General features: G+C 54.6%; 7 protein-coding genes across 7 annotated transcripts; 4 read left to right on the top strand and 3 right to left on the bottom strand.

Moving 5' to 3' along the window:
* Nucleotides 1–22: 22 nt before the first annotated feature.
* Nucleotides 23–4,017, bottom strand: P170DRAFT_440724 (ion transporter). The gene is made up of 2 exons (XM_024850143.1): nt 3,415–4,017; nt 23–3,350 (listed from the first exon to the last, which is right to left on the bottom strand). Exons 1-2 carry the CDS (start codon nt 3,676–3,678, stop codon nt 261–263), a joined length of 3,354 nt encoding a protein of 1,117 aa, XP_024699745.1. The 5' UTR covers nt 3,679–4,017; the 3' UTR covers nt 23–260.
* A 2,378-nt stretch (nt 4,018–6,395) lies between these two features.
* On the top strand, nt 6,396–13,274 carry P170DRAFT_367993 (bifunctional carbamoylphosphate synthetase/aspartate transcarbamylase; the record flags this gene model as incomplete). Its single annotated transcript, XM_024844836.1, has 3 exons — nt 6,396–7,122; nt 7,189–13,163; nt 13,218–13,274. 3 exons carry the CDS (start codon nt 6,396–6,398, stop codon nt 13,272–13,274), a joined length of 6,759 nt encoding a protein of 2,252 aa, XP_024699744.1.
* A 73-nt stretch (nt 13,275–13,347) lies between these two features.
* P170DRAFT_286428 (uncharacterized protein) lies at nt 13,348–13,839 on the top strand. The gene has a single exon (XM_024843207.1). It carries the CDS (start codon nt 13,478–13,480, stop codon nt 13,727–13,729), a length of 252 nt encoding a protein of 83 aa, XP_024699743.1. The 5' UTR covers nt 13,348–13,477; the 3' UTR covers nt 13,730–13,839.
* Nucleotides 13,840–14,875: 1,036 nt separating this feature from the next.
* On the top strand, nt 14,876–16,706 carry P170DRAFT_367586 (allantoate permease family MFS transporter; the record flags this gene model as incomplete). The annotated part of the gene is made up of 7 exons (XM_024844814.1): nt 14,876–15,071; nt 15,121–15,165; nt 15,216–15,407; nt 15,510–15,655; nt 15,702–15,761; nt 15,808–16,062; nt 16,110–16,706. The coding sequence occupies 7 exons, from the start codon at nt 14,876–14,878 to the stop codon at nt 16,704–16,706; spliced, it is 1,491 nt and encodes a 496-aa protein (XP_024699742.1).
* Nucleotides 16,707–17,003: 297 nt separating this feature from the next.
* Nucleotides 17,004–18,982, top strand: P170DRAFT_392702 (putative histidine acid phosphatase). The gene is made up of 8 exons (XM_024845990.1): nt 17,004–17,243; nt 17,296–17,429; nt 17,486–17,604; nt 17,662–17,769; nt 17,824–18,194; nt 18,271–18,506; nt 18,572–18,680; nt 18,760–18,982. Exons 1-8 carry the CDS (start codon nt 17,126–17,128, stop codon nt 18,960–18,962), a joined length of 1,398 nt encoding a protein of 465 aa, XP_024699741.1. The 5' UTR covers nt 17,004–17,125; the 3' UTR covers nt 18,963–18,982.
* Nucleotides 18,893–19,970, bottom strand: P170DRAFT_468121 (uncharacterized protein). The gene is made up of 2 exons (XM_024852532.1): nt 19,486–19,970; nt 18,893–19,327 (listed from the first exon to the last, which is right to left on the bottom strand). Exons 1-2 carry the CDS (start codon nt 19,934–19,936, stop codon nt 19,074–19,076), a joined length of 705 nt encoding a protein of 234 aa, XP_024699740.1. The 5' UTR covers nt 19,937–19,970; the 3' UTR covers nt 18,893–19,073.
* Nucleotides 19,971–20,031: 61 nt separating this feature from the next.
* P170DRAFT_417069 (putative ABC transporter) lies at nt 20,032–22,536 on the bottom strand. Its single transcript, XM_024847157.1, has 2 exons — nt 21,761–22,536; nt 20,032–21,699 (listed from the first exon to the last, which is right to left on the bottom strand). Exons 1-2 carry the CDS (start codon nt 22,515–22,517, stop codon nt 20,165–20,167), a joined length of 2,292 nt encoding a protein of 763 aa, XP_024699739.1. The 5' UTR covers nt 22,518–22,536; the 3' UTR covers nt 20,032–20,164.
* Nucleotides 22,537–22,733: the final 197 nt, after the last annotated feature.

Here is a 22,733-nt window from a genome sequence, read left to right as displayed (position 1 = left end):
GACAATTATTGAGACTAATGCTTCATTATGGAAATAAATATGTACTAATTAATTGACCAAGAAATCTAGACTCTGGCGAAAACAACCTGCTTAAACAAACATCAAGGGTATCAATAGCGAACTGTATCGATGAAACAGCCACCCAAATGTTTTATGTGCAAACAACATAGAAAAATCGCCATGAAAACAATTAGAAGACAAAATCAGTATACATAATCAGACAGCTGCACCATACACGCAAAATTAGGGAAATTCGATACCTACTCCTCCAGGCCAAACTGTGTATCACGCTGCTGTGAGTCTCCAGATGGCACCTCTGACTTTTCATCGTTGCTGACATTGCTGCCCCGAGAACCATTGGTCTTCTTCTTTGCGTCCTTCTTATCCCCTCGCCTCTTTTTCTCTCGTTGGTTTACCCGCAGCTCATCAGGACGACTTTGACTTCGGCTGGTCCCTTCACGTCGCATGTCCTTGACTTCCTTGATGACTTCTCGGAATCCCTCTTCGATGTTGTTCATGCGAGCGAGCACGAGCTTGCTGAGCAAGTCCTGACTGCTGTTGGAACTCTCTGCGCGGCGGATGCCACCGGTTGCGTAGACCATCTGGGTCGTCAAGCTGGAAGGCACCCCTCCAACGAAACCATTCGCAATCGCCTTGTTGTCTCCCAAATCCGATCCCAACCCATCCAAGATAGACGGGCGATGACGCTGTCTCCGCTCGGCGTTGGGAACCAAGACACTGCCAAAGTCTGGAACAGACATGGGGTTAGACCGGGCCATGGTGGCGATTCGACTCCGACCAGTGTCCATGCTGTGCCGTCTGGGGGTCCATCGGTCAACGGAATTTGAAACGGCTGCGACTTCGCCCTCCGGGGTCTTAGCCCTGGGTCTGATGGGGATAGACGAGACACTGGCCTCTCCGTCGTTGCTCACGGGGTTGTACAGGATAGTGGCGACCGAGTAATTCCGGGTATGATGTCTGGCGCGTCGATTTGGGCTCGTTTTCCATGACTTCATGCGGGCCGTGGACGGTCGAGAGCTGTAGAACTTCGGCGTTGTTTTTCCGGGGCTTACACCCTCGGTTTGAGAATCATTGTCCTGAGATATTGTACGATCATCATTGGATTGCTGCTCATCAACCCAGCCGTTGTCGTCGCTGGTGAGTTCGTCATCACCTTCCATGCCAGTATGCCGCGAGAGTTGCCTCTTCCTGTTGGGGGTCAAAAATTCCCGAGTATGGCGAGGTGTAGCAGGAGAAGACACCACGCGTCCGGCCTGCTCTTCGGGGTTTGATATAGCCGATCGGTTGGACTCCGTAAAGTTGCGCAAACTCCGGGTGAGTCTCCTCTTGAATGGATGCTGAAATCTCCGAGGCATTCTTTCCAGTCTGCTCACTTCGTCGGAATCTTGCTCGTCGGGCGGATTGACCGGCTCAGAACCCATGTCTTGCATCCAGGTATTGACAAGATTGGTGCTTGTCCTCTGGTTGTATCTCCTGGCAGGGTTTCGAGCTGTCCCCTCGTGCGATACCCGTCGGAAGACCTCGTCCAAAGCACGGTCTTTCTGATAAGTTGCAACGGATGGCTCTCGCACAAGTCGAGCAGCCTGGGAGCTGAAAGCCCTGAAGCGACCTTGACGGGAAGGTCGAGAGCGCTCACGGCCTTCGGAGGCGTGCGGATCAATAAGATCTGTCGAGTCAAAGACTTTGGAGCTAAGAATGACCTTCTCGTAGAAACAGATGGTAAAGAGAATGGGCAGATGGGTGACCTTGATGATGGTGCGGTTTATCCGCACAAACTCCCGGAAAGGCATCAAGTAACGTAGAGGCGCGATCAGCCAGGCGAAAATATTGGCCGGTGCCACGTAGGAGAAAAGAGCATCCGATTTGACCATGGAGATCGTATTGACGGCAAACAAGAACTGGTGTTCCTGGTTGGCATTTTGCACGATCCCCATGAACGAATTGGTAAGAACGGTAATGAGAATGGTGACAACGACAAAATGACAGATGAAAAGGAAGATTGTTAGTATAGTCTTTCCCAAAACGTTGTATTCCTCCCAGAGACTCCAAGCCGTTGGGGTGAAACCCATGAGCATCTGGAACAACGCATATGCGACAGACCCGGGCGAATGGACCTCCCCGCTGCCGAAAGACAAGGTGAAAGCAACGAAAAAGCCACTGCATGCAACGATGACCAGGAAGAATACAGCCACCAAGTCGGAGGCCATTATTCTGAAGGCGATGAGCAGTTGGGAGAAGTAACGGTAGTGATCTAAAATCGAAAAAAGTCGAGGGAATAAAAGCACAGCATTTGCCGCCAGGATGTCGTAGGCCTGGTTTGCGACTGCAGGTGCGCGGGTATATGGGAGGAAAACTCCATAGAGACGTAAGCAGTAGTAGCAAAATAAGAGAAACAGAATCCCCAGATCGAACAGATTCCAAAAGCTCATCAAATACAGGCTGAATCCTTGTTCGTTGAAGCCCACGACTTCATCCAGCAAGAAGCCTGCACTCCAGAACCAGAACAGAACTTCCAGAGCTGTGATGTCCACGCGTCGTTCTTGCAAAACGGCAAGGAACAAAACCAGCAACACGGCGAAGGACAAGGTTGACAGGAACTGTCTGTACCGAGGTACCCGCAATCTGGACAGCTTGAACAAAGAAGCATCCCTTGGGTCATAGAGCGTCACCGAGCGCCGTAACTCCGACCCCTTGGGGCTCGATTGGGTCGCAAAGGTATTGTTATTTACGGTTCCATTAGGGCGAGCTTGAGCCGCGGATCGATGAAGATGGTCGGCTGCAGAGTGGAAGACCACTGTTCCTGCCCATATCGCTTCCAGCTGCTGTACAACAAGCGGGTGGGATAGTAGTCGCTTGGCTTGGGCACGGATGGCTATCTCGAGACAAGAGATTCGGGCAGCTCCAGCGAGCCGCTTACTGGCCTGAGAGGCCTGCCAGCCTTGGGCCCGATGGGAGCTCTCCGTCCCGGTGGAAGAAAGACCCTGGAGCGGGTAGAACTCATACGATAAAGCATCGATCAACTCTCGCGTGTCATACTCCCTGAGAAGCTTGATGGCTAGAAGTTCGCTCACAATAGCTCTGGTCTGGCTGGCGCCACTGTTTCCGGGATTGAGTTGGATTTCTTTGGTGAACTGCAGGCAGTTCGTCATCAGGGCGTACAACGTAGCCCGGGAGAAGTGGTAGGCTTGAATCTTTTGTTGGATCGGCTTGACGAGGAATTGGGAGATCTGAGGCGAGCGCAATTGATCCCAGGACAACGTGGTTTCGCAGCGAGCGATAATCAGCGATCGAATGGCATGTGTGACATCATAAACGGGCAGCGTATCTAGGTATGGGCAATCAGCTTATCTCGTTCCCATCGTCCCGCGTTCAAGAATGTGCAACGATACCTAGGTGCGAGGCCGAAAAGATCGGCAGGAGAGGGGTGGTTTCGATAGGACCATCTTCCTCTTCCTCAGTTTCTTCGTCCTCGTCGCGAGGTCCAGCATCTTCCGATTCGTCATATATCCTTCCGCCATCGCCATTGTATCTTCCTTCGTCGTCAGGATTCCGCTGGAGAAAAGGCCAGGGCGACTCTCGGGGGGTGTACGGGGAGGAGAAGGGCGAGCGTTCGGCGTAGACTCGACGTTTTTTGGGACGAAGCAGAGAGGCCAGCATGATGGGAAATCAACGATATCGACGATCCTTTTGCGATTCCCAATCGAATGGATCTAAAATGTCAAGGCATTATCTCCGGGGAGGCAGCGAAACGCGTCGTGTAACTGGCTAGATAAGGAAGCGATAGAGCTCCATTGAGGGAGGATCAAAGAAAATTCGCGTGACCGAGGGAAAAATCTGACCAAAGGAAGCACAGGAATGAAAGCCCGTAGAAGACGCAGGACTTGCTGGGATAAAACACGCAGCTCACATGCGCCAGTAGTAATGGAGGGGGACGCGACCCGGACGAGATTTGCTGCAGGGCGATCAGTTGAGGGTTATTGGTTTATTGGCCCATTGTTATTCGGTCCAGCTGCTGCGAGCGCCCAGGAGGGGCTCCACTGCGTCCATATACTTGATTTCGATCCAGACGCGGCCCAGAAAGCGCCCCGAATGGCCTGTTCGGTCGCCACTCCAGTCATCGCGGGCCTTTGACTTTACTCCCAATACTAAAATCCCTCGCACTGGGTTCGATTGTATTTCTCGGTCATTATCAAATGGACTCGATCTCTCCCGGAAGTCAACAATGCGAGAAGGAAAAATAATAATGAATGAAAATTTAGTCGTGTTTACTATTAGCCGAAAGGGGTTCCGCCGTTTACTCGAAACTTACTTCAAAGCAGTTGAAACCGCCAGCCCAGGAATCCCTTGACAGACAATAAAAGAAAAGAAAAAATGTGAAAACATCCTGACGCCACCTCGTCTGCGGAGGCACTGTTATCTTACGCACCGACCGGGTGCTTCCCGACTTTAATCAAAGCGGAGGATCGACCTAAAAATACTCCGATATGAGATCCTCATATGATTCCGCAGGGATGCCGTTGCAGTTGCAGCCGGCTATATTAGCGCCGCGTGACAATTCGCTCCTTACTTCCGCCGGCTCTCTGATGATAAGGACAGGAGTGTATGCGCTCATTTACTGACGGCCTTGCATCTTATTGTGTCATCGCTGAGCAGCATTCTCCGTAGGGCAGGTTTTGACCCGTAGCAGAAGCACATCAGGTCTGCCATTGACGTGAGCTTGTTAAAGCACGGACAGTGTTAATTCTGATCAATTTATATCTTAGCGACCATACTACAATAGGGAAAAAATTCCCTATAAAAGCCAAGAATACTAGAGCGCGATGGTGCGATCAAAAATGTTTATTTGTTTCTCTTAATATGACAGGCGGATGTATATATATCCTCGACTCTAGATGATCTACATTTCATTGACACCACAACCAGGTCTTTGAGCTTGCAGGGGATGCTCACGCATTCCCAATTCTCTTTATACTTCCAATATGTGCTTTATTCCGTACGTTGGTTTTCTCGGACGCATAAAATAATGGCTTGGATGACGTACCATAGATGCAGATAGCCGCTGTACACCCAGGACGATCGGAACCGGTAGGAGCTCTACTCAAGGAACACCTCTACTCCGAAAATCTTGTTCTTTCATGCCGGGATCTTTGTTAGCCCCAACCCTTTGCAGATATCCCAACCTGCTGAATTGAGTAAAATCCAGCAAGAATTTGTCAGTCATCTGCCAACTGCCCTGAGAATGAGAGTTGCATAAGGATTAGTCCGGTGCCTCTCAGGTATCCTGACAGGTCTGCTGTTCTCCATTGAGGCAAATCGAAGATATCCACATCTTCACAGGTGCTTTACTACGGAGTGGTATCTGCCGAGGCACGTTTATTGCTGGCTGGGAGATTAGGATAGCATTCCTCTCCGGAAGCGGAACAGGAAATGCAGTACAAGAGGGAGACCCATAGCAGATTTACCAACAGCCCGCACACGTTCATTATCAGATATATATATTTCTACAGATATAGATATAGATAGATACTATACAGTAGAAAATATTAATGTTTATTAAATTAATCAACTGTCATCGAAGGAACCCGACCCAGACCAAGCCCTAAACACCGACCGCCCGCGACGAACCTGCTGCAAGCGGAGTGGATCCGGTGGCAAACCCGAGGAATCAGGCATCGACGGCGGATGTGTTTGGTCGGCAGTTGGTTGGCGAGCCCACTTTGCCCCTCCAGACGAGCGCGGAAGAGAAAAGCCAGCGTCGTCTGCTCCTCCGAACCAGGCGGTATTTGCGCCGGTGATGTCAAGGTTACTAACGACGTCTTCCTCCCGCTCAATTGACGATGCCCACGTAATGGCGGATGGAGTCACTCAATTGAACGTGTTCAGCACTTCAGAGCCCGAGGAGATGGCATTGCTCCGGAGTAGGGGTCCAATTCCCGTAAACTGGATTTTTTCTGGTCATTCTGGCCTCGCCGGGTGATTATTGATCGTAATGCGAATGACCACCGGATATAAAGAAGGCCGCTAAGAAAAGTTAAAAAAAGAAAAAATTTTCCAAACGAGGCGGTCGGTGCAGGCAGAATGACCAACGATCCCCGGATCGGTGAACGCCACGGCCCAATCAGCGAGCTCAACCAGCCCCCGTACACAAAATTTTATTTCTGCCAAATCCGAACGAGATTTCTTTTCTTCCTTTCTTCTATATTCTTCCTCCTGTGCTGCTGCAGCAAAATTCTGATACCCCCCCCTCCCCCCGCTCCTCTCTCCATTCTCCTCTATCCTATACTGAGTCTTGGAGGCGGCTGATGCTACGGTAGAGTGAATACCATACCGAACTGTCCCCGAGAGGACCTTCCCCTCCCCCCACTATTACCGCAATGCCTCAGTCCGTCGGTCACGAGGAGGCCGCGCTTCCTACGAGCCCTTCCACCGGAGGCGCCGTGGCCTATAGCCAGGCCAGCAAGGATTTGCAGCCTCTGCCCTCCATGAATCTGAGCAATGGCGCTGTGATCCCCCCGGCCTCCTCCCGAGTCCGAGGCAGCAGCGACAAGCTGTTTGCCCTCGAACTCGAGGATGGCACCGTCTACCAGGGTTACAGCTTCGGTGCCGAGAAGAGCGTGGCTGGAGAATTGGTCTTCCAGACCGGCATGGTTGGATACCCGGAGTCCATCACCGATCCTTCCTACCGGGGTCAGATTCTGGTCGTCACATTCCCCCTCGTGGGTAACTATGGTGTGCCCTCGCGGGAGACCATGGATGAGCTGTTGAAGACGCTGCCCAAGTACTTCGAGTCGACTCAGATCCACATTGCCGCTCTGGTGGTTTCCACCTACGCGGGTGAGGACTACTCCCACTTCCTTGCCGAGTCGTCTTTGGGCTCGTGGCTGAAGGAGCAGGGTGTCCCTGCCGTGCACGGAGTTGACACTCGTGCCCTCACCAAGCGCATCCGCCAGAAGGGTAGCATGCTGGGTCGCATGCTGCTGCAGAAGACCGGATCTACTGACGGCGCCGTGGACTCGCTTCCCACCGAAAAGGATACCTGGAGGTCATACTTCGAGGAGACCGAATGGGTTGACCCCAACACGACGAACCTCGTGGATGAAGGTTAGTAGGACACAATCTTCCGATTCAAGAGAAAGAGAGTTCCAATTCTGACTGATGTTGCTATAGTCTCCATCCGGGAACCCCGTCTCTTCTCCCCTCCCGAGAACGTTGCCCTGAAACACCCCTCGGGCCGCCCTGTCCGCGTTCTTTGCTTGGATGTCGGCCTGAAGTTCAACCAGCTGCGTTGCCTGCTGGCGCGCGGCGTTGAAGTCCTGGTTGTGCCCTGGAACTACGATTTCCCTACTCTTGCGGGCAAGGACTACGACGGTCTGTTTGTCTCCAACGGTCCCGGTGACCCCGCTACCCTCTCTACCACCGTCCAGAACCTGTCCAAGACCATTGGCGAGGGCCGCACCCCCGTTTTCGGAATTTGCTTGGGTCACCAGCTCATCTCGCGTGCCGTCGGTGCCCAGACCATGAAGATGAAGTTCGGTAACCGTGGGCACAACATTCCCTGCACCAGCATGGTGTCTGGAAAGTGTCACATCACCTCTCAGAACCACGGTTACGCCGTCGATGCTTCGTCCCTGCCCGAGGGCTGGGAGGAGCTGTTCGTCAACGCCAACGACGGCAGTAACGAGGGTATCAGACACACCAGCCGACCCTTCTTCAGTGTTCAGTTCCATCCCGAGAGCACGCCCGGTCCCCGGGATACCGAGTACCTCTTTGATGTCTTCATCAACACCATCCAGGAGACTATTGCCTCTCCTGCGGCCCTTAGCAAGCCCGTGTCTTTCCCCGGCGGCACCAAGGAAGAGAACATCAAGATCTCTCCCCGCGTCTCGGTGAAGAAGGTCCTGATCCTGGGAAGTGGTGGTCTGAGTATCGGTCAGGCCGGAGAGTTCGATTACTCCGGTAGTCAAGCCATCAAGGCGTTGAAGGAAGAAGGAATCTACACGATCCTGATCAACCCCAACATTGCTACCATCCAGACCTCCAAGGGTCTTGCCGACAAGGTGTACTTCCTCCCGGTGAACGCAGACTTCGTGCGCAAGGTCATCAAGCACGAGCGTCCCGACGCCATCTACGTCACCTTCGGTGGTCAGACTGCGCTCCAGGTCGGTATCCAGCTCAAGGATGAGTTCGAGGGTCTCGGAGTCAAGGTTCTCGGTACGCCGATTGACACGATCATCACCACCGAGGACCGTGAGTTCTTCGCGCGCAGCATGGAATCCATCAACGAGAAGTGCGCTCAGTCTGCGTCGGCCTCGAACCTGGAGGAGGCCCTGCAGGTGGTGGAGGCGATCAAATTCCCCGTCATCGTCCGTGCTGCCTACGCCCTGGGTGGTCTTGGCAGTGGTTTCGCCGAGAACATGGACCAGCTGAAGGACCTCTGCATCAAGGCCTTCGCTGCTAGTCCCCAGGTCCTCATTGAAAAGAGTATGAAGGGCTGGAAGGAGATTGAGTACGAAGTCGTCCGTGATGCCCGAGATAACTGTATCACTGTTTGTAACATGGAGAACTTCGATCCTCTCGGTATCCACACCGGTGATTCCATTGTTGTTGCGCCTTCGCAGACCCTCTCGGATGAGGACTACAACATGCTGCGTACCACCGCTGTCAACGTTATTCGCCACCTCGGCGTTGTCGGAGAGTGCAACATCCAGTATGCTCTGAACCCCTTCTCGAAGGAGTACTGCATCATTGAGGTCAACGCTCGTCTGTCGAGATCCTCGGCCCTTGCCTCGAAGGCCACCGGTTACCCTCTTGCCTTCATTGCCGCTAAGCTTGGTCTGGGAATCCCTCTCAACGAAATCAAGAACTCGGTCACCAAGGTCACTTGCGCCTGCTTCGAACCTTCTCTCGACTACTGCGTTGTCAAGATCCCCCGCTGGGATCTCAAGAAGTTCACTCGTGTGTCGACCCAGCTTGGTTCTTCCATGAAGAGTGTTGGTGAGGTCATGAGCATTGGACGAACCTTTGAAGAAGCGATCCAGAAGGCCATCCGCTCCGTTGACTTCAACAACCTTGGTTTCAACGAGACGAACGCGCTCATGTCCATCAAGGGCGAGCTGCAGACACCCTCTGACCAGCGTCTGTTCGCCATCGCCAACGCCATGGCCGCCGGCTACACTGTCGATGACATCTGGCAGCTCACCCAGATCGACAAGTGGTTCCTCAGCCGATTGAAGGGTCTCAGCGACTTCAGCAAGCTCATGACGAACTACAACGCCACCTCGGTGCCTAGGCCTCTGATCCGCCAGGCCAAGCAGCTCGGTTTCTCCGATCGCCAGCTTGCCGCCTTCCTCAGCTCCAACGAGCTCGCGGTTCGACGTCTGCGTGTTGAGTCCGGTATCATCCCCATCGTCAAGCAGATTGATACAGTTGCCGCCGAGTTCCCCTCGGTCACCAACTATCTGTACCTGACCTACAACGCTTCCGAGCACGACGTGAACTTCGATGATAAGGGTATCATGGTCCTGGGATCTGGTGTTTACCGCATTGGTTCCTCCGTCGAGTTCGATTGGTGTTCCGTCCGGACTATCCGTACTCTTCGCGAGCAGGGCCACAAGACCGTCATGGTCAACTACAACCCCGAAACTGTCAGTACGGATTACGACGAGGCCGATCGGTTGTACTTCGAAAACATCAACCTGGAAACCGTGCTGGATATCTACCAGCTGGAGACCTCGAGCGGTGTCATCATTTCCATGGGTGGCCAGACCCCTAACAACATCGCCCTGCCGCTCCACCGCCTCAATGTCAACATCCTGGGTACCTCGCCTGAGATGATCGATGGCGCCGAGAACCGCTACAAGTTCTCTCGCATGCTTGACCGCATTGACGTTGACCAGCCCTCCTGGAAGGAACTCACCAGTATCGAGGAGGCTACCGAGTTCTGCGACAAGGTTGGCTACCCCGTGCTGGTCCGACCTTCCTATGTGCTCTCGGGTGCTGCCATGAACACGGTTTACTCCCAGCACGACCTGGCTTCCTACCTGAACCAGGCCGCCGATGTGTCGCGTGACCACCCCGTTGTGATCACCAAGTACATCGAGAACGCGAAGGAAATTGAGATGGACGCCGTGGCCCGCAACGGTGTTATGGTCGGACATTTCATCTCCGAGCACGTCGAGAATGCTGGTGTCCACTCTGGTGATGCCACCTTGATCCTGCCGCCCCAGGATCTGGACCCCGAGACCGTCCGCCGCATCGTGGAGGCTACCCGCAAGATCGGAAATGCTCTGAACGTCACCGGTCCTTACAACATCCAGTTCATTGCCAAGGACAACGACATCAAGGTCATCGAGTGCAACGTCCGTGCCTCTCGATCCTTCCCCTTCGTGTCCAAGGTCATGGGTGTGGACCTGATCGAGATGGCTACCAAGGCTATGATTGGCGCCCCCTTCGCCGAATATCCTCCTGTCAGCATCCCCAAGGACTACGTCGGTGTGAAGGTGCCCCAGTTCTCCTTCTCTCGTCTTTCCGGAGCCGATCCCGTCCTGGGTGTTGAGATGGCTTCCACCGGAGAAGTCGCTTCGTTCGGTCGTGACAAGTACGAGGCCTACCTCAAGGCGCTCCTGTCCACTGGTTTCCGCCTTCCCAAGCGCAACATCCTGTTCTCCATCGGTTCGTACAAGGAGAAGCTTGAGATGCTGCCCTCGATCGACAAGCTGCACCGGATTGGGTTCAACCTCTTTGCTACCGCCGGTACTGCCGACTTCCTGAAAGAGAACGGCGTCCCGGTCAAGTACCTGGAGGTTCTCCCGGGCCAGGAGGACGACATCAAGTCCGAGTACTCTCTCACTCAGCACTTGGCCAACAACCTCATCGATCTGTACATCAACCTGCCGTCGAACAACCGATTCAGACGTCCTGCCAACTACATGAGTAAGGGTTACCAGACGCGTCGTATGGCCGTTGACTACCAGACCCCCTTGGTTACCAACGTCAAGAACGCGAAGATCCTCATTGAGGCTATTGCTCGCCACTATGACCTGAACATCCGCACCATCGACTACCAGACGAGCCACCGCACCATCATCCTCCCTGGATTGATCAACATTGCCGCGTTCGTGCCCGATCTGATGAAGCCCGGTTCCAAGGACTTCGAGGCCATGACCAAGGCCTCGATCGCTGCCGGTTTCAGCATGGTGCGCGTCATGCCCGCGGGTGTTGATGCCTCCGTGACCGATGCTCGTGCCCTGCGAGTTGTTCAGCAGAATGCCAACAACGCGGCCTGCGACTTCAACTTCTCCGTCGTGGCCACCTCCAACAACTCGGAGCAGATTGGCCAGGTGACGGGCGATGTGGGATCCCTCTTCATCCCCTTCAACCACCTTTCTGGCAACATCAGCAAGGTCGCCGCGGTCACCAGCCACTTCGCCGCCTGGCCCTCCAGCAAGCCCATCATCACTGATGCCAAGTCCACCGATCTGGCCTCGGTTCTGCTGTTGGCCAGCCTCCACAGCCGCAACATCCACGTCATGAGTGTGACCTCCAAGGAGGACATTGGTCTGATTGCGCTCAGCAAGGAGAAGGGTCTCAAGGTCACTTGCGATGTCTCCGTCTTCTGCCTCTTCCTTTCCAATGAGGACTTCCCGGAGTGCAGCTTCCTGCCTTCCGCCGAAGACCAGAAGGCTCTGTGGGAGCATCTGAGCACCATCGACGTCTTCTCCATCGGCAGCATCCCCTTCCAGCTGGCCGGTGACAAGGCTTCTCCCGTCGTTGGTATTGCCGAGACCTTGCCCCTGCTGTTCACCGCCGTGGCTGAGGGTCGCCTGACCGTTGAGGACATCATTGCCCGCCTTTACGAGAACCCCAAGAAGATCTTCGAGCTTCACGACCAAGCCGACAGCTCCGTTGAGATCGAGATCGACCGCCCTTACCTGTACCAGAGCCCCCAGGCCTGGTCTCCTTTCAACGGAAAGCACGTGAGGGGATCTGTCCAGCGCGTGACCTTCCAGGGCAAGACCTCTTGCCTCGATGGCACTGTCACCTCCGATGCCGCCAAGGGTGCCGATATGTCCGGACACCGCATTGTGCCCGCGTCTCCTTCCGTCAAGGCCATGTCGCCTCTGGTGCAGCAGGCTGACCGACGCCCCTCGATCTCCACCCCCAGCCGCCCTGTCCGCAAGGGTCTGGAGCAGATCGGCGCGCCGACCGAGCTTGGCCCTCCTCTGTACCCGACGGTGCCCCAGGCGTCGTCTCCCCTGCTCGAGATGCTCTCGCGGTCCTCGTTCAAGCAGAAGCACGTCCTCTCCGTCAACCAGTTCACTCGCGCTGATCTGCATCTGCTGTTCACCGTGGCCCAGGAGATGCGTCTTGGCGTCCAGCGTCAAGGTGTCCTCGACCTCTTGAAGGGCCGTGTCCTGTGCACCCTCTTCTACGAGCCCTCCACCCGGACTTCCGCTTCCTTCGATGCCGCCATGCAGCGTCTTGGAGGTCGCACTGTGATCATCTCGACCGAGCACTCGTCTACCAAGAAGGGTGAGACCCTGCAGGACACTCTGCGCACCCTGGGCTGCTACGGAGATGCCGTCGTTCTGCGCCACCCCGAGCCGACCAGCACCGAGACTGCCGCCAAGTTCTCCCAGGTCCCCGTCATCAACGGTGGCAACGGCAGCATTGAGCACCCCACCCAGGCCTTCCTTGACCTCTTCACCATCCGTGAGGAGCTTGGAACCGTGACTGGCTTGACCATCACCTTCACTGGTGATCTTCGCTACGGCCGCACTGTCCACTCGCTCATCAAGCTGCTCCAGTTCTACGATGTCCGCATCCAGCTTGTTGCTCCTAAGGACCTCTCCCTGCCTGAGGAGGTCCGCAACCAGATCCGTGCCTCCGGCCAGCTGGTTGTCGAGTCCGAGCAGTTGACTCCCGAGATCGTTGCCCGGTCCGACGTCCTTTACTCGACCCGTGTGCAGAAGGAGCGATTCGCCGATCTTGAGCAGTACGAGCGTCTCAAGAACAGCTTCGTCATTGACAACGCTCTCCTCAAGCACGCCAAGAGCCACATGGTCGTGATGCATCCTCTGCCTAGAAACGCAGAGATTGCCGAGGAGGTTGACTTTGACCAGCGGGCCGCTTACTTCCGCCAGGTTAGTCTTCCCCTTTCCCCATCATTTGCTGGTTTCCCACTAACTGTTTTCTAGATGAGATATGGCCTCTACTGTCGCATGGCTCTGCTTGCATTGATTATGGCGCCTTAGGTCATTTCAGGACCATTGTATATGAAGGAGAACTCCTTTAACAGTCCTTGATATCCGTGTCATGGCAGATGACCCCGTTTTCTGCGTTGTTTGACTTGCGTTGCTGAATTTTCCGGCATGATGTTTTCAAAAGTTATGCAGTGTCTCTACATATACCGCGTAGTCTCGCGAGGGACTTAGAAATGTCCCGCATGATAGATTAGATGAATTTCCTTATATCCTTATGTACTCGACGAACTCGTTATGTGTTATGTATGTGTGCCGTGCGTATTCCACGTTATGTGGTTATGCGTGTGGTGTGTGTTATGTGTGTTGTGTGTGTGATGTTCGTTGCGTTCGTTTGGTTTTTTCGTGTTTTGTTTGTTTTCTGTTTCTGTCTGGCGTTTGTCTTTGGTTTGTTCTTTTTTCTTTCTTTCTTTCTTTTCTTTGGGATTTGGATTTGGATTTGGATATGATTTGGATATGATTTGGGATTGGGATGGGAATATACCACATGGCGTTACAAAGGGGTTTGGGAAGGCGATTGGATACGGATGCCTGGAAGGCCTTCACTTGATACCCCCACATTATGGTGAACAATGACACTGCTTTACATATTATTTTGATTCCATTCTTGATGCTTTCGAGTTCTGCCTAAGTACTTAAGTACATTGTCTTTAGTATGGGCTCGGAGTGTGTTCCCTTGATTTGGCCACCTTATTGACCATGCTCCCATCTGACATCAACGCTAATGGAATAAAATTTGTCTGTTATTTACGTCTTCATTTTTTTATGCTTTAAATCTAATTAGCTATTGCTATTCAGACTTATTGAATAGATTGCAGAGAGAAGGACCTCCAGTCTTACCGATCCATTGGCTAGGGCATGGCCGGGCACGTGCCTTGCAGTCCTCCAGTCGAGATGATCTCAGGAGCAACCACCATCTCCAACAGGAATCTCCGCGGACCACCAGGTCAATGATTCCTCAGCGTCATAATCCACCCTACACTGGACCCCGACCCTAAGGTACCAGCAGAACAAGTGAAGAAGCGAAGAATGGCGATCACTGCATGCACGTGCCGATGGCGTGATCTCTGCTTCACGAACAGCATCATTGGATTATCTGCAGCTGCAGCACAAGTCTGGCAACCATTCGAATACAATGCGCTTGTATATTTAAATCTATACTCTCATTCAGCTCTGAATAAACCCCACCATCTCCGTCGCGACTACTTTCCTACAATATTAGCCGCCTTTCCAACTCCGACATGATTCATGATCTTCACTTGCCCGCTCCACTCCTCGAATTCGTCATCGCGGCACCCCGATTGCTCATCAGCAGCCTATCTGGATCTCATCTTACCTCCGGCATCTAGCCATGCCGTTTATTTCATTGCTTGGCCCGCTGATTAACGCCGCGGTGGCTTCAGTGCCATGCATGATCAACACCAGTCGGAGCACTGTCATTTGCAGGTTCCATCGCGCGAGGGGTGGGAAAGATGAGGTGCTGCTGCGACCTGCCATGTGTGAAAGTTAAATAATTAGGGTTCCCCTGAGCGGTTGACATCGACCCTTCAGACACGCCTTACCACCTATCTATACCCGACAAATTGGGAGACACCATGGCGGAGTTGGCTGAGAAGAAGGAACTGGACGTTCCCGCGCAGGGGGATTTGAAGTCTGCGTCTCGGACGGCCAGTGCTGAGGCGAATGAGCACCAGGGCATTAATGAGAAGGCGTTGCTAAGAAAGCTGGATCTGAGGTTATTGCCGCCGTTGACGATATTGTATCTTTTGTCGTTCTTGGATCGTAGTAATGGTATGTTTTTGTGCGATGCATTGTATACTATGTACTAATTCGTGTCTAGTTGGAAATGCCCGTCTGGAGGGTCTAACGACTGATATCAATATGAGTACGTTATGCTTCTGTCTGAACGGCAACCGTCGCTGACCGACCGCATAGCTGGAAATCAGTACCTGACAGGCCTGACGCTGTATTTCGTTGGCTACGTTCTGTTTGAGATACCCTGCAACATCGTGCTCAAAAAGACCACGCCCCGCATCTGGCTACCAACTCTTACTTTGGTCTGGGGTATTGTGGCGACGCTCCTCGGAGTCGTGCAGAACCTGGCCGGGTATCTCACCTCGCGAACAGGTACGTTAGCCCCAGTCATTCATTAAGGGGTATTTGCTTATCGCGACGGGTCTTCTCGGCTCATGGACCTGGCGATCCATGACCGAAGACTTGGTACTTTAGCTCTTGGAATTGCGGAAAGTGGTCTTTTTCCTGGTGTGGTCTTCTACCTGTCCATGTGGTACAAACGCAATGAGCAACACTACCGAGTGGCTCTTTTCTTCAGCGCTGCGTCGCTGGCGGGTGCTTTTGGCGGGATTCTTGCCTGGGTATGACCTCGATTGCATGGTGGATTTGCATACTGAGACTGTACAGGGCATTGCTCATATGAGAGGCGTCGGCGGATACAATGGATGGCGATGGATCTTTATCCTGGTAGGTCCAGTCAATCCCCATGCAGACTCAGCTGACAAGGCCACAGGAAGGACTACTTACCGTGGTGATGTCTATCATCGCCTATTTCTGGGTCTACAACTACCCTGCCACCGCCGAATTCCTCAGCGACAAAGAGCGCGCCTTTATCCAGTTCCGCCTGAAAAACGACAACGACTCCACCCGCGATGAGAAGTTCAGCTGGTCGGCCGTGGGAGACGCATTCAAAGACCCTAAGGTGTGGTTATATGGTCTCGGATTCCACACCATGTCTCTGCCTTTATACACGCTGTCTCTCTTCCTGGTACCTCCCCTCCCCCCGATCCAAGGAACCATATCTAACGAACCCAGCCAACCATCATCAAAGAACTCGGCTACACCGCAGCCGAAGCCCAGCTACTCTCCGTACCCCCCTACGCCGTAGCATTCGTGCTCACCGTCGCCGTGGCCATCTTCTCCGAACGCACCCGCATCCGAGCCCCCTTCATCATGGGCTCCTCGGCACTCGCCTGCATCGGCTACATCCTGCTACTGACCGACCACCGCCCGGGGGTCTCCTACCTGGGCACGATCTTTGCGGCAGCAGGCATTTACCCCGCCGTGGCGATCGTGTTGTCCTGGCCGGCCAACAACGTCTCAGGCCAGACGAAGCGCGCGATCGCCAACGCCATGCAGATCTCGATCGGCAACCTGGGCGCCGTGCTGGGAACGCAGCTCTACCGCACCGAGACCAGCCCGCGGTATTATCTCGGCCACGGGTTCGCGTTGGGATACCTGGTCGCGAACATCGCGGTGGTGGGGATCCTGTGGGAGGTGTTGAAGCGGGAGAACGTGCGCAAGGCGGAGGTGCGTGAACGAGAGGGCCTGCAGGCGCTGATGGGCGATATCGGGGACGCAGAGGGCGATTTCCAGGGCGATAAGGACTCGCGGTGGATATTCCAGGTTTGAGAAGGGGAGTAGTTAGTTCGATTAGCATGCGTACTCCGGAGTATACTACAGCGAGCGAGGGAGGATACCTCGGTTGCGTGATCTCGCCTATGCTAGTCTTCAGCATTAATATCTAAATCTAACTCAACTCGTCCATTTTGACGGTAACAACCAGTCCAGACTGCTCTCATCTCTCCGATAAATTGGCCCAATCAACGCCGCCCAGCACGTGGTCGATCTCTTGCATGTCATTTCCTCCGCGAAATCCGCCGCCGTCGAGCTAACGATTTAGTTCCCAAACCCCGCCGAACCGAAGTAGGCCATTCGTGGCACCATGTCGTTTAATTTCCCGGGCTATATAAACAGGCTACGACCGGGATTGAGCTGGAATAATTGCCATAATTGATTCCATAGTCTGCGAAAGCACGAAGCACGAAGAAATGGCCATCACAGCGCTCAACGCCTTCCTGCTCAGTGTGACTCTGGGCGCATCGGCCGTGCAGGCCTCGCACTTCGAGACTCTGCACCATCTAGGCGCCAATTCACCTTGGTTTGCTGGTATTTCTCCCTGGTTTATTGGGTGTGTTCGGATGAGGCTAATTGATGCCAGGTCCGAATGTCAATTCTATCTCGAACGCCGTCCCGGACGAATGCTCCGTCGACCAGGCCGTCTACGTCGTTCGTCATGGAAGCAGGTATCCTGACCCGGGGGCGTATGCCGAATGGCAGGCTCTTCATGACGCAGTAAGTCTATTTGTACCTATGTGAATACCAAGGGAGATAGCTAATAAACTGGACAGTTCCAATCCGCCGACTTCACTGCCTCTGGCGCACTGAGCTTCATCTCCAAATGGAGTCCGGTCTTGAAGCATCCCGACCAACAGATCGCTCAGCTGTCTGTGACGGGGTATAAGGAACTGTAGGATTCATCCTTCTTCCCGGCCCGGTATAATAATGGCGAGATTAACATCTGTAGGTATAATCTCGGCGCCGACCTGCGCTTCCGATACCCTGATTTCTACACCGACAACACCCCCTTCATGCTCTGGGCGAACGAGTATCAGCGAACGATCGATTCCGCCAGGTAACACTCCCTCTCCCCCATCTCCATCCTCTCCCCGCCAACTAAAAGAAACAGACTCTTCGCCCGCGGCTACCTCGGCCCCAACGCCTCCTACGGCAACGTCCTCGCCATCAACGCCTCTGCGCCCCTAGCCGTCGGAAACTCCCTCGCGCCGTCCGGCCAATGCCCGACCTTCAAGGACGCCAGTGGCGGCGAGCAGGCCTCCACCTGGGATAGTATCTACCTGCCGCCGATCACGGAGCGTCTGAACAAGCTAATCGCAGGGAATCTGACGCTCACGGACAGCCAGGTGTCGACCTTTCCGTACCTGTGTGGCTTCGAGACGCAGATTACGGGACGCAGAAGTCCCTGGTGTGAGGTGTTCACGAGGCATGAGATTCTGCAGTATGAGTATCGGCAGGATTTGAGGTATTATTATGGGACTGGTTAGTTTTCTTGTCCTTTTACTTTGGGTAGGGGATGATGGGGCTGGATTTGGTGTGCTAATGATTAATGACACAGGTCCCGGCGTAAACGCCAACATGACCGTCATGCTTCCCGTGCTGCAAGGAATCGTCGATCTGCTTAAATCAGGACCCAATGTCACCGCGAAGACAGGCAGCGACAACGGAACCGTGCCGCTCCCTCCGCTGGTCGTGGCGTTTACGCACGACAACGAGATCAACGAGCTGACGTCTCTGCTGGGCGTGTTTGAGGACCAGAAGCCGCTTTCTGCGAGCAGGATGGATCCGCATAGGGTATGTCCCCTTCCCTTTCTTCCTTTCCTTTTGTTGTTGAATCCCGTCTGATTGATGTTGGTTAGATCTACACCAGCAGCAGAGTCAACCCCATGCGCGGAACCATCGCATTCGAGCGTCTGAACTGCGGCGGCGAAGTCAACGTGCGCATCTTGTTGAATGATGCGGTTTATCGTGAGTCCTCCCCCCTTCCACTCCCTCCATCTTTCATTGTATACCTGCGTGCTGGTGATAGATGCTAATAGGATGAAAGCTCTCCCCTCGTGCCACTCCGGCCGCGGAAAAAGCTGCCCCGTAGACCAGTACGCCTCGTACGTGTCTTCTCAGAGAGAGAAGTTCGGGTCCTTCGCTGAGATCTGCGGCCTGAAGGACGAGGACGTCTCGACGGGAAGAGACGGCGCAGTGACTTTCTTTCGGGATCTGGGGGTGGGTTATTTGAGGGTTGTGAAGCCGTAGATTTGCTTTCTTGTATGTACAATATGTGCAGTACTATGTATATCAATAAATATCAAGCGCATTATCAATCCCACCTCCTCCCCTTTAGAAAGGAACAAAAAGAGTATAAAATCAATCCATCAACATACAAATCCCCCATCTCCCCACCCCTTCTGCATCCTCCCGTCCGTACCTCTTCATATCCAAGACGATATCGTCCTGAACGTCGCGGAACCCGCACTTCGTGTACACGCCGTATCCCTCCTCCGAGGCTTCCAGCCAGGCGGGGATCTTTAGGGCTTTTGCTTCCTGCAGCCCATGGCGGAGGAGCTGCGTGCCGATGCCCCGGTTTTGGTAGCTTGGTGCTACGACGAGGACTTGGAGGACTTTTAGGTAGATGTGTTAGTATGTGTGGATGTGTGGATGTATGGATGTGTGGTGGGAGATGGGTATACTCTGTCTTCTTCATCCTTTCCCGACGTGAAGACAGAAAAGAACAGATGCCAAAAGAAGATGAGAAAGGAAAAGAAAGAAGGAATCATACTCGCTACACCCCCCTCCCCCTCCCCATGTCTTTCAATCCACCTCTCCCTCCTCCTCCCAACCTCCACCTTCCAGTCGACATACGCAGCCGGACAAAGCGCCGTCTTGGGCGGCTGCCTCGCCCTCTCCTCGTCCTTCGCTTTCGCAGCCAGATAGGACGTTCGGTCGGGGTAGACGTTCCACCAGGACCAGCCGACTACTGTCTCTTTCTCTGACCCAGCGGCGACGACGGCCTGCGTGAACCGCGCCGTCGGATCGTCGCGCATGATCGCTTGGATGTCGGCCGCGAAGGAATCAACCTCCTCGGAGAGCGGGCCGTACATGAGTTCGAGGAAGGGGTCGTGAGCGAAGGCTTCGTTGTGGAGGGTGACGAGGGTGAGGGCGGCGGTGGGGGTTGGGGGGACGGGGTGGAGGGAGATGGAGAGTTTGTTATTGGGATTTGTGGAGGACATGGTGAGTATAGAGAATTGAAGATATAGAATAGTGGGGGGATGGCTATGGTGGAAAGAGAGAAAGTAAGGAGAATAATATTGATAGATTATATACAGTGGAGCTTACCAGATCGGGACGCCGATGAGGTTATTCTATACCGGATTGGGATCCCGACGATACCCTCCGAGATCTACTCCGTGGGACATGGTCTAGCTTGAAATCCAACAGATCGTACATAATATACACCTCTATATCGACCACCATTCATATACCTGATCATCCTCAAGTTCGTCGTCCTCGTTTTTAGACCGGCGGCGCCACGTGCGTCGAGCTTTCTCTGTGAACTCGGACGGCGGCAACCACGCGACGTCCCAGACTTCCCGATCCCGCATGTTGCCTTCCTGGTAGAGCATTCCGAAGCGGAAATCCAGCGGTTCCTCGCCGCCGTCGGACTCGGACGGCAGACGCATGAAGTGGCGCACGCTGTCGGGGACGTCGTCGCGCGTGTGGCTGATCATGACGAGCGCCTGCTCGTGGGTGATCCCCTTGTAGCGAATCGACCGGTCGGCGGCCTTGTACCCTTGCAGCCAGGTGTCCGTGATGTGGGTACGGCGTGTCATGGTCGAGCTGCGACCGCGGCCGCTCTCGCCGACCTCGAGGAAGTGGGTGCATTTGTCGCGCAGCGAGGCCGGCATGCCGGAGAAGGCCTCGTCGAGGATGATGATGTCCGGTCGGTGCACGATGGCGCGCAGGAAGAGGACCAGTCGCTGCTGGGCCGTGTTCAGCTGCCCGAACGTCAACGAGTCGGCGTAGTCGACCTCGTAGTCGTCCGGGGTCCATGAAGACCCGTAGCGCTTCTTGTAGTCCAGCTTGGGGAACTGGTCCCGTATGTCGGGCGATACCGTCGGCGGTTCCTGGGCGGTCGCCGTGGCGGAGGAGTTGGGGTCCAGCTCGGCTTTGAAGTAGCGCAGCACGGCGCTGACGTCGAGGTCCCGTTCATGGCTCAGCTTGGGTTTGCCGAGGAAGGTCTCGGCGAAGGCGGACTCGATGGACTGGCGCACCGTCAGCTGGCGCGGGAAGAAGGCGTGGATCTCCGGCGACGAATGCCCGAGTCGCGACTGCAGCTCGAAGAGGGAGATGGCCGGCTTGCCCGGCTCGGGCAGACGCGAGCGTCCGAAGAGCTTGACGGGCTGCGCGTACGCCTGAGGATGGTCCGAGGTGATGAGCGACAGCAGGGTGGTCTTGCCGGACCCGTTGGCGCCCAGCACGACCCAGCGCTGACCGCGACGAACGGTCCAGTGCAGGCCGTCTTTTTCTGCGCCATGGACCTGTTGCTTCCAATCGCCGAGGACCACCTTATCGCCGTACTGCACGCGAACCCCATCCATCTCGATGAGCGCCTCCCCGAACCGCCTCTCATCCTTCCACAGGGCGGTCGATCTCCCCAGGACCGGGGGCTGCATGTCCCACAGAAGGGATTTATCGAGATAGCCCGCCGCGATGTCTCGCTTGGCCTTCTCGTAGATCGCTTTTGTGCCCGATGCCGTCTTGATGGGCTTGGCCGGGTTGCCGGCGTTTTGCCAGATGCCGAAGACCTTCTGTGCTTCCGATCGGGAGCCTTGGAAGAGGACTTGATTCTTGTGTCCGACAAACACCAAGTGCGTGATCCACTCCGGCATAGGGTCTTGCAGTCGCAGGGCGAGGACCAGTCGGGGGTTGGACTTGGCAGCGAGGCGTTGCAGCAAGCCGGAGATGCTTCGGACGGTGGCGGGGTCGAGGCCCACTGAAGAGGTTATCACCAGTTTCTAAAAGAAAAAGCCAGGTTAAGAGGATCAATGACTTACTGAACGGGTCATCTAGCAACAGGAGTTCTGGCTTGCCGAGAAGAGCCTTTGCAATGCGGGCACGCCTCGTTTGGCCGTTGCTCAAATTTGACACGGGCATATCCAGCAGGGGGTTCAGGCGCAGATCCGCCACGACCTGGTCAAATAGACCTGGATCCCGCCGCGTGCCATCCTCCTCGCCTTCCATCGGGTTCAGCGACGTCTGTCCCTTGAGGTACTGGCGAACCGTCCAGTCGGTCTCTTCCCGATGACTCTCGTAGCGCGCACTCAGATATGCGCCGCGGGTGCCCCCGATGGCGCCGGACCCCTCCCCGCTGAAGCCAACGTACTGGATGGCATTGCCGACAAAGCGCAGTCGCGGGTCCTTCTGGGCAATCTTGTCCGTGAGGAGGTAAGGGTAGGATCGGGCGGCAGGTGGCAGGCAGACGTGCTGGCCGCGGAAAATGTCGAGGAGGTTGGTTCGGCCGGACGCGCCAATGATGGCCCATTGCTGCGGGGCCTCGTTGCCATTGACATCTAGGGAGGTGACCGGTTGAGAAGGGAGCTCGAAACTGAAGTCGGGGAACAGTGGGGGATTCTGGTCTGTGGCGGCGTCCTCGGGGGTGGGATAGCTTTGATAGAAGGTGCCGTTTTGAATGCGAATCAACGGGGGAGCGGGAGAAGCGGAGGAAAGGGGGCGAGAACGCAGGAGACCGGCGGGTCTGACGAAGCGAGAGCGTAATAGCGACGGGCGCAACATGATGGACTGGATGGGCATGACGCCTTGACTGCCCGACCGGCGGGAGAGTTGAAGATGAAAGATCGAGGGCCTTCGGAGTCTCGCCGCGGGGAGAGCAGGACCAACTCCGGGTCACGTGTATTAGTCATCCTGGCCTTTTTTTTCTTTTCCCATTCTGTTTCTTTTATTTATTTTTATTTTTATTTTTATTTTCATTTAGTATCTCTATAGATTTAGTGTGGCAATTGCATCTTC

This window comes from Aspergillus steynii (genome assembly GCF_002849105.1).
Source record: "Aspergillus steynii IBT 23096 chromosome Unknown P170scaffold_9, whole genome shotgun sequence".
Classification (NCBI taxonomy): Eukaryota; Fungi; Ascomycota; class Eurotiomycetes; order Eurotiales; family Aspergillaceae; genus Aspergillus; species Aspergillus steynii.
The sequence above is the reverse complement of the archived record's forward strand: the minus strand, read 5'-3'. Positions and strand labels throughout refer to the sequence as shown.

Excerpts from the sequence above, each read along its gene's own strand:
- P170DRAFT_392702 (XM_024845990.1), top strand. The coding sequence starts at position 17,126 with ATGGCCATCACAGCGCTCAACGCCTTCCTGCTCAGTGTGACTCTGGGC. Across the intron at positions 17,244-17,295 it reads CAATTCACCTTGGTTTGCTG|GTCCGAATGTCAATTCTATC; the intron begins GTATTTCTCCCT and ends AATTGATGCCAG. Across the intron at positions 18,681-18,759 it reads GTTGAATGATGCGGTTTATC|CTCTCCCCTCGTGCCACTCC; the intron begins GTGAGTCCTCCC and ends ATAGGATGAAAG.
- P170DRAFT_417069 (XM_024847157.1), bottom strand. The coding sequence starts at position 22,517 with ATGCCCATCCAGTCCATCATGTTGCGCCCGTCGCTATTACGCTCTCGC. Across the intron at positions 21,700-21,760 it reads GTTGCTAGATGACCCGTTCA|TGGGCCTCGACCCCGCCACC; the intron begins GTAAGTCATTGA and ends TAACCTCTTCAG.
- P170DRAFT_440724 (XM_024850143.1), bottom strand. The coding sequence starts at position 3,678 with ATGCTGGCCTCTCTGCTTCGTCCCAAAAAACGTCGAGTCTACGCCGAA. Across the intron at positions 3,351-3,414 it reads CGATCTTTTCGGCCTCGCAC|CTAGATACGCTGCCCGTTTA; the intron begins CTAGGTATCGTT and ends GATTGCCCATAC.
- P170DRAFT_468121 (XM_024852532.1), bottom strand. The coding sequence starts at position 19,936 with ATGTCCTCCACAAATCCCAATAACAAACTCTCCATCTCCCTCCACCCC. Across the intron at positions 19,328-19,485 it reads GGGGGAGGGGGGTGTAGCGA|TCCTCCAAGTCCTCGTCGTA; the intron begins GTATGATTCCTT and ends TCTACCTAAAAG.
- P170DRAFT_286428 (XM_024843207.1), top strand. The coding sequence starts at position 13,478 with ATGAATTTCCTTATATCCTTATGTACTCGACGAACTCGTTATGTGTTA.